General features: G+C 34.1%; 3 protein-coding genes across 5 annotated transcripts; 2 read left to right on the top strand and 1 right to left on the bottom strand.

Moving 5' to 3' along the window:
- Positions 1–50: 50 nt before the first annotated feature.
- Positions 51–3267, bottom strand: LOC123223503 (probable plastid-lipid-associated protein 10, chloroplastic). 2 transcript variants are annotated; one of them, XM_044646663.1, is made up of 8 exons: positions 2916–3267; positions 2716–2838; positions 2430–2564; positions 1889–1984; positions 1575–1655; positions 897–983; positions 546–607; positions 51–465 (listed from the first exon to the last, which is right to left on the bottom strand). In XM_044646663.1, the coding sequence occupies exons 1-8, from the start codon at positions 3069–3071 to the stop codon at positions 348–350; spliced, it is 858 nt and encodes a 285-aa protein (XP_044502598.1). In that variant the 5' UTR covers positions 3072–3267; the 3' UTR covers positions 51–347. The 2 variants fall into 2 exon arrangements, with proteins under 2 accessions (XP_044502598.1, XP_044502599.1); XM_044646664.1 differs by having other exon boundaries at positions 2716–2829; positions 2916–3264.
- Positions 3268–3389: 122 nt separating this feature from the next.
- Positions 3390–5832, top strand: LOC123223504 (tricin synthase 1-like). 2 transcript variants are annotated; one of them, XM_044646665.1, is made up of 9 exons: positions 3390–3711; positions 3796–3849; positions 3929–4012; positions 4162–4287; positions 4435–4502; positions 4849–4918; positions 5040–5105; positions 5178–5258; positions 5345–5832. In XM_044646665.1, the coding sequence occupies exons 1-9, from the start codon at positions 3457–3459 to the stop codon at positions 5384–5386; spliced, it is 846 nt and encodes a 281-aa protein (XP_044502600.1). In that variant the 5' UTR covers positions 3390–3456; the 3' UTR covers positions 5387–5832. The 2 variants fall into 2 exon arrangements, with proteins under 2 accessions (XP_044502600.1, XP_044502601.1); XM_044646666.1 differs by having other exon boundaries at positions 3392–3711; positions 5181–5258.
- A 3814-nt stretch (positions 5833–9646) lies between these two features.
- On the top strand, positions 9647–13167 carry LOC123224120 (translocase of chloroplast 33, chloroplastic). The gene is made up of 8 exons (XM_044647654.1): positions 9647–9804; positions 9957–10065; positions 10164–10271; positions 10362–10486; positions 10582–10846; positions 12408–12476; positions 12563–12724; positions 12810–13167. The coding sequence occupies exons 2-8, from the start codon at positions 9967–9969 to the stop codon at positions 12876–12878; spliced, it is 897 nt and encodes a 298-aa protein (XP_044503589.1). The 5' UTR covers positions 9647–9804; positions 9957–9966; the 3' UTR covers positions 12879–13167.
- The last annotated feature ends 170 nt before the right edge of the window (positions 13168–13337 follow it).

The raw sequence follows: 13337 nt of genomic DNA, 5'->3' as shown, positions 1-13337 counted from the left end.
CAAAAACACAATTCTAATAGGAGCACTCGAAGAAGAAATGGAACATAGTATTGGGCAAATATAACCTTATGAGCTTTTTCCTCTTTTATTTTTTATTTTTTATTTTTTACACCATGATATCAAAGGACAAGGAAAGGTCAAGGGTATTGGGCGTTTCTTTATTTTTGGGCAGAGCCAAGCTTTTTTGCAGTTCTTGGACAATCTACAGTGAAAAGTATTGCTTCAATTCCTTGAAGCTACGAGCCTCCATTCCCGGTCCTTTTACTTCTCAAATCAAGGGTTTTTTTGACTTACAAAGTGTCAGTAGGAGTAAGCGATTAATCAAATAATTGAAGTTGTTTTGTGCCTTACAAGTGAAGAGGTTGAGATTTGGTAAAAATAAATATTCCTCCACCTCCAACTGCACGACCTAAAAGCATATTTCTATCCAAGTAGGAAAGGTAATATAGTCCTCCAACTGATCGCCTGTAATACGTGTATCAATTTTCACATGTGCATACAAGAAGCATAGATTTAGAAATACAAAAGAATTTAATGATAATTACCTGCCCGGATTTGGGTTTGTTACAGGAATTTGAGCTTTAAATGAGCGCAGAAATTGCAATATCTGCATATAAACATCAACACAACTCTCAAACACAAGCTCTCCATTGTTGGTTGCCACATAAAAGGTACTTCATTAGCACTAAATTAGTTTCTTTAAATTACACAGAATTATTTATATTTATACATGTGCTAGCAGTGAAATACTTATGCAGAATTAATTATGTGTTGAGGATTCAAATAGTAGAGAACTTCGTAACTGGAGTGGGGGTTTGATATCAACTACACCTGGGACCCAAATATCAAAGGCCAAAGATTTCATGCAATAAGCATTGTGAAGTAAATTTAAGTACCTGTAAACTTAAAAATGACCGTGGCAGTATTGCTGGAGCTATTATAGCTTGCAGCGCTTCACTGATGTTTATATCTTGAACAGAAATCTGCAAATACAATTCAGTCTTCGGTTAAAACAAAACCATATTCATCTTTGTGAGTACCAATAAGATAACAATGCACCACTTAAAAATTCAAAGAAAGAAAATCTCCTGGTTCACCAACTCATCTAAATGACCAACAAATTTATAGATCTCAAGATGTGGCTTACTTTCAGATCGTATGCATAAATGTTACAAGGGTATGATAGCATTTATCGCAAGGAACTAACACACCCTGACAGGTTATTCAAGAAGATAATGAAGGCTGGAGCACTTATTATAAACTCAGCCAGGCCTTCTGATTGAAAAGCGCTTGCATTATTGTTAGGCATATCAACAGCAATAGTAATGTGGTTGGGATTGCTAGACCTAGAGGCATTCACTTTCCTACTGATATATTATTCTCTTTCTACCTCATTTATCTTCGGTTACTCAGATCATAAAACTATGTCCAACATGGAAAAAAATGGTTAATCATAGGGACCAAGTAATGCTGCAAGTACTGCTTTCTGAATCATACAGGCTAAGAGGAAACATTGCAGGTCATATACCTCAACCTTTTGTAAGTCACGTTTTATGAAGGGCTGAGAAGCTGACCTCTTCAAACTGAAGGTAGATATTACGAACAGAAACAACATTAAACTTTGCAGAAACAACCAGAGTAGCACCTTCTTGTTCCTGTAAATGAAAAGATTTGTATATATATAAAAGCTATTATAGGGGAGAGAGAACATATATTCATGGATATGACTGAACAAAAAATACTGTGACAATAAAGTCAGGAAATAGTTATGTCAAAATTTCGAATATCAACTCAAAAAATCCAGTGTTGATAAGTCACAAAATATTATTATGGCACGAGTTGATTTAACATTCAAGATAGAGCAAAAGAAACAAAGGTGGAAGCTTACCTCTAACAATGTTGGAACACTCCAGCGAACAACATTACGGATGACCCCTCCATCAGATTTATCCCGACATTCGAATTTCTGGAAGATCTGCCCAACCTACTTCCACATTCATGCACAATCTTATGATACAGAAGCTATCAAATTTTAGATATTTAAATCAATCAAAAAAATAATAACAACAATGAGAAAATAATAAATCTATCAATCAAGTGACATTGACAAAATTGTAACATAAGGCAAGCCAGGCCTCATAATCTCATAGCTGTTAATAACAAAGTTGTGATATGAAGCATTGAATCAGGACCTAAAATTTGAAATCATATTGTGATGAAAAGAATTAAAGCAAAGCAATATTCATATTTGACAAAGTATAAAAATGGCAGAAAATCAAAGATCAACTCAGCCTGAGAATTTTTAGCAATCTTTTATTTCTAATTAACAAAATGAACACGTGGTTAAATTCAGTTCACACCAAAATATTAGGCAAAATACTGCACAACCATAGAGGAAGCATTTGTATTTACATTTTCATTATTAGCACCTGAAAGAAGGGAAGTCTTGCAGCAGCTTCTAGAAGAATTAGTACGTCAGGAGCAGAAGTATACTGCAGGCGCCATGTTCCATCCAACTCTTCAAGATTAATTGGCTCACCCATGTTGTATCCCTCCACACTCACCTGCCATATGCACATAAATATGTAATCATTTTTGCTTCCACTGATATGCCCCAACCATCTAAACAAGAGCCGTTAAAAAGAGGAGAGAAGTTCCATATTATAACATTGGGAAATAAGAGGATGCTTGGAATAAAGAAAATTGTAAGCTCACCAGAGCCTCTTCAATTTCAGAGCGTTTGTCAGAAGTTGCAACCAGGCCTCGTTGAGTGTCCTGAATAGTGTTCAACAGACTATGTTTTTTGTTCTCTAAATCAAACTCAGATGCCTGAAAACCCTAATACAGCAATTAGTCTGCAGGATGATGATAGGTGTATGCATAGAAATAGAAGAGTAGAATACGATGAAATGAACCTGAGTTCTGTCGGTAGTCAGAGTTGCAGAACATGAAAACTTGCTCTGAGTAGGCAATTTTATGGTAGCAGTTAGGTTGGAATTAAAAGGCTTTATGTTGCAAAGGGGTCCCTTTCCAGCAGCAACGCGCAATGAAGAAGCAAATGCAAGGGCCATATCTTCAGAGATGGCTAAAAATTAAAATTATACAATTTCAAGAACGGAGATCCAACAAGAAGCAGGGCAGCTACAAACACATTACTGCGACTGCCACCACAGATCTAGCGATAATGAATTTTTTTGTGAAGAACTGAATTATCGTCTTCCTCTGTGTTTATATACAAGGAACACGTATGCCATCTTCCTTCACCAGTAAAAAAAAAAAAAAACGTATGATTTTTTTTCTTACCTCCTTGACTAATTAGCTTGCCAGGCCCGGAAAGTACTTAGCCCGATGGACCTGGCCCATTATACGCACTCACAAGAATTCGTTTAATTAACAAGCAACAGTACAGTGTTGCTGCGAACGAACCGCTCGAGTCTTTCACTTCCCCTTGAATTAATGGCGAGCAGCTTGGCGGTGAATCGTTTTGCTTTCGTTTTACGGAACACGGAAAAAAGAGTTGCGAAATTTCACTCCTCCTTGTCCGCAAGTTGTAGAGCTTCCAAGTTTAATAATGTTTGGACAAGAAATTGCTCCGTTTCTTATCCCGATACAGTCATCGTTGCCAATGACGAAAAGTACGGTAACAAACAGATTATCAGTATCACTCCTCATCTTTACGACTACATCCTCCAAAATGTTCGCGAGCCTCAGGTACTTTTACCTTTGTAACCTCAATTGCATCGCTAAACACCAATAAACTGTGTCGTTTTGTATATCTGGCTTGCTGTGTTTCAGGTTCTACGGCAACTTCGTGAGGAAACAGCTAGCATGCGCGGTAGCCAGATGCAGGTACCTTACCAGTTTCTTGAGGAGTCAAATTAAAACAAAACATTCAAGTATTGCTAAATATTCACTGTAATATTGATAGGTGTCTCCCGATCAAGCACAACTGCTTGCTATGCTTGTTCAAATTCTTGGGGCAAAACGCTGTATAGAAGTCGGTGTTTATACTGTATGTATTAATGAATTAGTATTGATTATTGACAAGCTAGCTTTAAATTTTCACTTCACATTTTTTCATTTCTGTCTTTTTGCAATTGTTTTAGCTTATTATCCATGAATTTAGTGCTGTTAATATGATTTTTTTTTTTTTTTCTGTAGGGATACTCATCATTGGCTATTGCATTAGTTCTACCTGAATCAGGTTGTTTGGTGGCCTGTGAAAGAGATGCTAGATCTCTTGAAGTTGCCAAAAAGTATTATGAGCTAGCGGGTGTTTCACACAAGGTCATTTTCTTCTCTTTTGTCAAGTTACAATTATGTTATAATCCATGTCTGCGACGAATAATGGCGACTCAGACTTATACCACTGGCTTGTTTTACTTTTTCTTGTGTTGATATCTTTATAGCTCTGAAATGATTTGTTGATATTAGGTAAACGTTAAACATGGACTGGCTGCCGATGCCCTGAAATCTCTGATTCTGAGTGGTGAAGCTTCCAGGTGAATATGGTTAACTTGTGTTAAGACTTAAAATTGTTGTATTTTTTTTTTTCCCTAAAGCATAAGACTAAGTTATTAGGCTGAACTTACCCGTATCAAGGTGAATGTAGTTAACTTCTGTTTAGACTTTAAAGTTTTTTCTCTTAGGCATAAGACTAAGTTGTTAGGCTCATCTTACCCATTTTTTCTTTAGAAAACAGTAGTCCAGTGGTGATAGTTCCCCTTTTCCCCCATGAATCAAGTTTTTTCTTGAGTGACTGGTTGTTGCTTTTTTTTTGGTCTGCCATGATTATGAAGAAGTAAATAACATAACAATAATTCTTTGATGTATTTTCTCTTTACGCAGCTATGATTTTGCATTTGTTGATGCTGAAAAGAGAATGTATCAGGAATACTATGAATTATTACTACAGCTGGTAAGGCTGAAGTATAATTTTTGCAAATTTTGTTTGGTTATTTCAATTCCTTTGTAAAATATTTTCTCTCATTTCCCTCACCACAGATTGTAACGATGTAGTTGGTTATCTCTTGTTGCAGGTTAGAGTTGGAGGAGTCATCGTGATTGATAATGTCCTCTGGCATGGAAAAGTTGCTGATCCTATGGTAATGCTATTGACTACCATTATGAGCTCTAGCCATTAAAAGGATAACCTACTTTCTAATGACTCCTTTCAGCAGGTAAAAGATAATAAGACTGTCAGCATTAGGAAGTTCAATAAAAGTCTAATGGAGGACAAGCGTGTGAGCATCAGTATGGTGAGTATTTGTGTTCTTTGTTAACATACTACAAGTTTTGAGAGCTTTTACAATTGATCCCTCACTCTTAATTTTTGGAATGTTAGGTACCCATTGGAGATGGCATGACAATCTGCCGGAAACTTTGATCGGCTGTAGCTAAAAACTGACAATAGTTCTTGATTCTCAGACTTGCTCCATAAGGGAATTTTCGGAAGCACATTATGCAGTCAGTACTCTGAGGATGGTCACTATACTCTTGTTTGAAGGTGTGATCAATTCAGCAGTTTCCATAAACAATTTGCACATCCACAAAGAAGCATGTCAAGATGGGGTCTAATTAACCATGTGCAGGCCTTGCAGTGTACTGTGTACTCTGAGGATGGCTACTATTGTTGAAATACAGATCTTAAATTGAAAATGATTTTTTATGCATGCTCCTAATGATAAATTTTGTTCCAGGGTAGGAATCAGGGATGAGAAATTTGGAGTTGACCTTGTGCAAGGGGCATCAGGGATCTTTGGGTTGTTTCTGTAACCTAAAGAATAAAGATTAAAGAAATATTTTTTTGTCAATAGATGTTTGTTAGAGGAAGTGATTTTTGTTTTTTCTAGAAAACAGTCTCTAATATTTCCCCATTTAATGTCATTGTTACTTTTAGAACCCATTACTATAATAACATGAACTTGGCTGAAACATAACTTCATACAAGTGAGTTTCTTCATGCAAGTGATTCGCCACATCGCATGGAGGTGGAGCTTGGCCACCACCAAGAAGAGGGTTAGCAAATTGCCCACTATGCACGGTTTCCCCATCCTCGCATCATCCACAAAGTTGGCATTGAAACCAAGAAATCTTGTACCAACAAATAACCATATCTGGCAAAAAAAGAGTCATGCAAACCCTAAAGCAAACAATGGCAGATTGTGTGAATTGTATTGTAGCATAATATTATATATAAATCTAGAGCTGGACAATGATGAGATCCAGCTTAATCTTTTATACAGCATCAATGCCAATTCACCTAAACAATTCTTTGAAATCGACCTATTAATTTGTAACAGCATACAACTAATATTAAAAGCATTCTACAGTCAAAAATCACATTTTATAATTTTAGCCGGGCAAGCCAAGGCAACAACTAATATTTAGATGCTCACTTATTTTTCTCAGATGGGAATGCTTCTTCTCTTTCTTACACAAGCCCAATCCAGGGCTTCATTTTTACTCTGTTCCAATCTTTCAATCAACAGTCGCGCCGTGTCTCGCAGCAATTTTTGCAGATCTGAAGCCTCCGTATAATATAGCTTCTTTCCACGTATATTTTTTAATAATATTCAAGTTTAAAAACCCTATTTATCCTGCCTAATAAATTTATTATATTTACTTATTAAAATGATGAAAAGAAAAAATGTTTTTAATATTCGGTAAAAAATAATTTATTAAATTTGTTATCTACTTCTAGTTAAAAATTATTTAAAAAAAATTATGTGTTTAGACCATTTCACTTATTCCCTAACTCATAACTTTCATCGTATACTAGGGATAGCAACGGGGAGGGGTGGAGAGGGGATATCAATCCCCGTCCCCATCCCCGTAGGGGATATCAATCCCCGTCCCCGTTACGGGGATAACAAAAAATCCTTGTCCCCTCCCCGTCCCCGCGGGGAAAAATCCCCTCCCCACACCCTAGCCAATAAATTTTAATTTCTCAATATTTTATGAATATACACTCTTTAATGGTGCATTATTAATAATTCTAATAATCAATAAATAAATTTTACGAAACTACAAAAAAAATACCTTTTTATTAGAATGAAATTAATTAAACAAAAATATATTAAAGAGATCTCACAACTTCTGTATAATATTTCACCTTTTATAGAAAATATTTTAATCTTTCAAGCACATTTTCCTGTAATATAAAATAAAATATGTATAATTAAATGTCCAAATCATTGCTTCATAAATTGACATTGCCAATTCCATCACACTATGAAGTTTGAAGAAATAAGAAAACAATTAGACAATATTTGACACTTTTAATGTGTTGAAAATCATCATACTCAAAAACATAGGCATTAGCAATAACTGAAATAGACAATGTTGTTACAACATCAACAATCTCACTCCACTTAGCTAGATCCCCTGACCTATCTGCTACTTTTCTGCAAAATTTTTCAAGAAAAATACATGTCATAATTGAAAAATTGCTGATGTTGTAGACTAATTAAATTTTGCTAGAGCCAATATTGTTGACTCCAGAATAGAAGCATAATTATCCTCCATTTTAACTATAATCAAAACAAAGTTGCAATATTCTCTCCCGAGATAGGACGATTAAATTTCACAGTTCACTTATTAGCCTCCCCCCACACTGTTAAATGTTATTGTTCATATAAGTCAGTTGGCTGTGATATACCTATGCGATTTCAATTTACTTCAAAGAAAAGACATTTTCCATAGCATGACAACATGATAAGTAATGATTTCATAACTACAAACTTAGAGCTTGATCTATAATCTTTTTATAAAATAATTTTTTGTTTTCATGTCTCAGAAAACGTGTAGATGTTTCCTCAATGCATGCATTTTGGAATATAAATCTAAATGTTCTAATACATTTAGCACACTGTGGAGGGAAGAAGCTTACCTCCAACTACAAGACAAAGAAGCTTTGGCTGGGAGAGAGAGTGTGCAGTGCAGCTGTGGAGTGAAAAATGGAAGCTTTGGCTGGAAGAGGAAGTGTGCGGCTGTGGAGGAAAAATGAAAGGAAAAGGGGATTTAGGGTTAAAAGATGGGTGGCAATTTTGTAATAAAAATTATTAATTTAAAATAAATTTAAATTAAAAGATTTAATTTATTTTTTAAATTATATTATATTTGAGTTAAAAGATATTTAATTTAAATTCATATTTTAAACTAATAATTAGAATTTATGATTGAATTGATAGTTCGAATTTGTATCTTAATTTAATTTAAATTTATTATTCAAATTAATAATTTTAAATATTATTTAGATAAAATAATATCATTTTGTTAATAAAACACAAACTTAAGTTATAAATTTAAATTATAAATTCAAATTGAATCAAATTACAACTACGAAATCGAGTTAAATTTAAAATAAACCAAGTTAAACTATTTTTTTATTTAAATTAAACTTAATTTTAATTTAATAAACTCGAATTGAATTATTTTTTATTCAAACTAAGAGGTGCCCAAATTAAATATAGTTTATATTCGTCTAGACCAATTATTAAATTTAAATATTACTTATTTAGTGTAATTAACTTAACCCAAAAAGAATAATCAGTTTGTGTGAGTCGGTTGTCATAAAAAACCAAAAAAAAAAAAAAAGCTTATAAAAGGGTCCATATATTACAGTATATATATAGTTATGAAAAATTCATGTAGTTGAGTCTTAAATATTAATATTTTTTGTGTGATTGTTAATGAAGTAAAATATTGATGTGACGTCAATTTATATAAATTATAATGTAAAAGTTTTATAGAATTTAATAGTTCAAAAAAAATTATATTAATATATTAGATTTAAGGGGTGGGGCGGGGCGGGGGCGGGGGCGGGGGCAGGGACATATGTATCCCCGTCCCCGACCCGTCTTCGATTACAGAGATTTTTTTCATTCCCATTCCCGTCTCTTTTCCCGTTTTTATCGGGGAATTCCCTCCCGTTAGGGTCGGGGAGGGTCGGAGCCCCTAAAATAGGGTCCAAATTATCATCTCTATCGTATACATAATACTACCTCATTAGAGTTTCGCTTACATGATTTATTTAATAGGTTTATCGCTTCATCCACAGTTCTTGGTCGTGTGTAAGTTATAAGTAGAACACTAAAAGTAATTACAATGCATGCAAACACCATTCATGAACTTCTTTTCCAATTTCTATTGACAACAAGTCTTTCTTAAGTGAATGAGATTGACTAAAGAGGTAAGAGTTAGAGTAAGAAAATATAGTTTGGCTTGCTATTTGAACAAAAGATATTGATTTATCTTATTGAAGGCTTGATAATTTACGTACTAAGATAAAATATTTGTTGTAAGAATCATGTCTTTACGGATATTGATTTTGAGAATGTGAATATACACTTGTATTTATGATGGAGAAAATTTGAGTTACAAGTGTAAGCGTGCTTTCCTTTTAATCCATCTATTTTTTTAAGAAAGAAAAAAGAAATATAAAAATATAAAATAATTGAGATGTCAACTATTATAAATAGATATGAACTTTTCAAACAAGCGAAAATTTGCTTTGCCAAAGTTTGGGTGAGAAATTTTATTAGGCCAAATTTTAATGACCGACTTATAATAATTGGCGTGTTTTATATTCATTAGTTAAGCCCTAATTACTGGGCTACACAAAATAAATAAAAATAATAATTAAAAAAAGAAAGAATTACGTCGGTAAATAATTTTCATGGGCGGAAAAAACAAAATACAAAGTTCGATGGAATAACCCGAGTAGAGAGAAAAGATAAAGGCTCTACTCCTTACTTTCTAGTTTCTAACCCCCCGAGAGAAGAAACAGGTCAAGCCAAACAGGTTAGTTAGAGATTAAACTATTTTTAGGGTTTAGGGTTTTGACAGATTGAATTTTGTTTTCTTAGGGTTTCGAACATTTGACTCTACTTTCCGTTCAGTTATTTGATTATTTGTTTGTTTACATTTTTTTTTCGTTCTTTGTTTAATTTTAGAACAAAATCAATGGGGTCCCTTCTAATTCGTGAATGGACCGGGTTTCAACAGTTTCCTTCTGCAACTCAGAACAAACTCATCGAATTACTGGCCAAATTGAAGCAGGAGGTTTAAGTTTCTATTTTATTTTCTTATTAAGTTTTATTAATCCCTCAGTCGTTTATTAATAATGTCAATCAACCTTAAATTCTTGTTACTAATCACAGAATGTAAACACGTTGACAATACTTGTTATGGGCAAAGGCGGTGTTGGAAAATCTTCAACTGTCAATTCACTTATCGGGGAACGAGCTGTCACTGTTAATTCTTTCCAGGCGTGCTAAAAGTTCACTTATCTTGAGGATTTGATGGGTTTGGTCATTTTTTTGTTCGGCTATTTTGATGTTCTGTTGTTTGCCTTGCAGTCAGAAGCACTGAGACCAATAATGGTTTCACGTACCAAGGGAGGATTCACATTGAACATAATTGACACCCCTGGGCTTGTCGAGGCTGGTTATATTAGTTACCAAGCTCTTGAGTTGATAAAAGGGTTAGTTTTTGAGTGTTGTGGAAAGTTTTTACTTTAGATATGATTCATATTAAATGTGATAATGCTGTGGTTAACAATGGGAACTTGCAATGCAGGTTTCTTTTGAATAAGACTATAGATGTTCTGCTCTATGTAGACCGTTTGGATGCATATAGAGTGGATGACTTGGATAAGCAAATTATAAAGGCTATCACCGGAGCTTTTGGCAAACCAATTTGGCATAGAAGTTTGCTTGTCCTCACTCATGCCCAACTTTGCCCACCTGATGAATTGAATTACGATGTTTATTCCTCTAAACGTTCTGAGGCTCTTCTGAAGACTATTCGACTTGGAGCTCAAATTAGCAAACAAGAATTTGAGGTAAATTTTTCTATTCAACGCATTAGTGATTGAAAGAGTTTTTATTAGAAATATATCAAGGTTGACATTGGGCAATGAACTAACATTTTCTAACATTGATAAGAAATAATAATTGCATATACATAATCTCTTTAAAGTTAAGAAACTAGCAAGTGGACAGTGGGTTGGCTACTGATTGTGCTATAACAAAAATGGAGGTAGGTTCTTTCAGAGGTAGAGAGGCGGGATGTTATTATACAATGAGCTTTTGTTGCAAGAACTTTTATTTGTCACTCTGTAGGGGCTAGACCGCTAGAGATGGTTTTCCTAAGGATACACATAAAAGTTGTTGCTTTACCATTCATTCTAGGCAAGAGTGGTCAAGCCTGCCCTCTTGATAGTTTTGTCTCCTTTTGTTCAATAAGGAGACACACACATGTGCATTGTTGCATATGTTGGGAGATAATTAAGTGCTTGAGAGTTTACACAATAATATACAACCACATAGATGTTGGATTATGGATTACTTGTTTTTGTTCTGGTAGTTTTCTGTATTGTACAGAAGCATGCTATACCTGAGTCATTTCTCTGACAAATCAGTCTTAAAACTTTGGTATACCATTTTTAATATTATTTTGGTTCAAGATACTAGAACTGCAAACACTAGAAATGAAAGATGGGATATATGTTTGTATATACTTTCTGTCGTAGTTGCTTTAAAAGGAAAAAGAATAAATTATGATGTGGATCTTTGCACCTTTGCAGTCTAGAACTCATGTTTTTAGTTTTTTTATAAAGTGAATGACCAGAGAGGTAATTTATTGCTCTGCAGATATATATGCTCTGTTAGGATTATTATAACAATGTTACAGAATTGAAGAAACAGGGGATTACTCTCATTATTTTGTATGCTTTGTTAAATTTGTTTTGGAAGTATTAAGCTATTGTAGGAGGGAATTACCCTCAGTTGATTGCCTATTCGAATTCTTGTTAATCAGAGTCAAATGACAAATTTCATTTAAGTTACTGATTTGTTGACATTGGTTTGTAGTTACAACTGTATGGAAAGAAAATTGTTTTTGCCAATGAGGTGTTAGCCAAATAATCAGGCTTGCGAATTGTTGATAATTTTGATGTTATTTGTCTTAATTTATATTGTAGAAATTTTATTTTTGAAGATTATGCAAAATGTTTTGATTTGTGAAATATGGAAGGACATGTTTCCTTTGTATCTGAAATTTAGAATGGAATGAGGGATTTTGAAGTCTTTGATCTGTAATTTTTGCTGAATTTTGAATTCAGAAGCATGAGATGAATATATTGTGACCGATAACTAATTATGGTTTTGATAAACTCGGGAAAACATTTGATAAAATTTCAACAGAGTTTGTGGTTCATAAATTGAATGTGTTCTTAATGGTAGAATTATCATTTGTCAGTGCATAATTGCATTTTAATTTTTTTTTCTTGGTTCATATGAATGCCTTTTGCATAGAAGAATTTTAAACTTTTAGTCGCATTTAAATTAGTGTTGTCAAAGTGTTCATATTCTAATTTGTATATTTGTTTGTGATGCTTGCAGGATTTTTCTATTCCTGCTGTGTTGGTTGAGAATAGTGGTAGATGCAATAAAAATGAGAATGATGAGAAGGTTCAGTTTCTGTGAATACTTTATGACTTTTGTTGCATATTTGTGTGCCTTGATTATTTATTGAATTGCTCATCATTTAATGCCAGATTCTTCCAAATGGTGAAGCTTGGATACCAAACTTGGTAAAAATAATCACAGATGTTGCAACAAATAAGGGCAAAGCTGTTGTTGTGGACAAGAAGTTGATTGACGGCTCCGGCTCAGATGAAAAGGGGAAATTATGGATTCCTGCTATTCTTGGACTTCAGGTAAAACTTAAGAGTTTCACAACTTGAGGTCTCTGTTGAGTGAGCTTGTGCACACAATTCTTTATACTTTCTTTCCATGTTGCAGTGGCTTGTCTTGAAAAGGATTGAGCGAGCAATTAAAAATGATATTGCAAGGGAGAAGAGGGGTTTCTGAGAGCTGCATTGCAGTTGTTGGGGCAACTTCAAGTTGTAATCATGGCCCTTCAATGGTTCTTTTTAGTCAGAGCTGCTTCTAAATATTTTGTTTTTCTTAACCGATGGTTTTTTGTGATGCTCAAATTAAGTCAAGAGTCTGTAAGAGTTACCGCTAGCTGTGCACTTTAAAAGCGGGAGCTTAGTAATGGGATATCAAATAATAGAGTTGTGTTTGGAATTGTCATGTGTCGTGGTTTGTGCCAGGATATTTGTAATTCTTTTATTTGAGGTCTTTCCTTTCACCCTGATATCAACTTTTCTTTCTCTTATTTGTTTGTTGCCATGCCAACATCAACATGATTTTTGTGACAATGCTGGTGGGCATATCTGGAGTGGAGTCAGTGTTTGGTTCCTCTTCGTCGCTCTGTTAACAGCCCATTTTGCATCATCAAAGAGAAACAAGATGTGTCAAAGACAC

Source organism: Mangifera indica, chromosome 8 (genome assembly GCF_011075055.1).
Source record: "Mangifera indica cultivar Alphonso chromosome 8, CATAS_Mindica_2.1, whole genome shotgun sequence".
Lineage (NCBI taxonomy): Eukaryota > Viridiplantae > Streptophyta > Magnoliopsida > Sapindales > Anacardiaceae > Mangifera > Mangifera indica.
This window is presented reverse-complemented; position numbering and strand designations above follow the sequence as displayed.

Excerpts from the sequence above, each read along its gene's own strand:
- LOC123223503 (XM_044646663.1), bottom strand. The coding sequence starts at position 3,071 with ATGGCCCTTGCATTTGCTTCTTCATTGCGCGTTGCTGCTGGAAAGGGA. Across the intron at positions 2,839-2,915 it reads TGACTACCGACAGAACTCAG|GGTTTTCAGGCATCTGAGTT; the intron begins GTTCATTTCATC and ends TTGCTGTATTAG. Across the intron at positions 466-545 it reads ACAAACCCAAATCCGGGCAG|GCGATCAGTTGGAGGACTAT; the intron begins GTAATTATCATT and ends CACGTATTACAG.
- LOC123223504 (XM_044646665.1), top strand. The coding sequence starts at position 3,457 with ATGGCGAGCAGCTTGGCGGTGAATCGTTTTGCTTTCGTTTTACGGAAC. Across the intron at positions 3,850-3,928 it reads TGCGCGGTAGCCAGATGCAG|GTGTCTCCCGATCAAGCACA; the intron begins GTACCTTACCAG and ends TAATATTGATAG. Across the intron at positions 5,106-5,177 it reads GAAAAGTTGCTGATCCTATG|CAGGTAAAAGATAATAAGAC; the intron begins GTAATGCTATTG and ends GACTCCTTTCAG.
- LOC123224120 (XM_044647654.1), top strand. The coding sequence starts at position 9,967 with ATGGGGTCCCTTCTAATTCGTGAATGGACCGGGTTTCAACAGTTTCCT. Across the intron at positions 10,066-10,163 it reads TGGCCAAATTGAAGCAGGAG|AATGTAAACACGTTGACAAT; the intron begins GTTTAAGTTTCT and ends TACTAATCACAG. Across the intron at positions 12,725-12,809 it reads CTGCTATTCTTGGACTTCAG|TGGCTTGTCTTGAAAAGGAT; the intron begins GTAAAACTTAAG and ends TCCATGTTGCAG.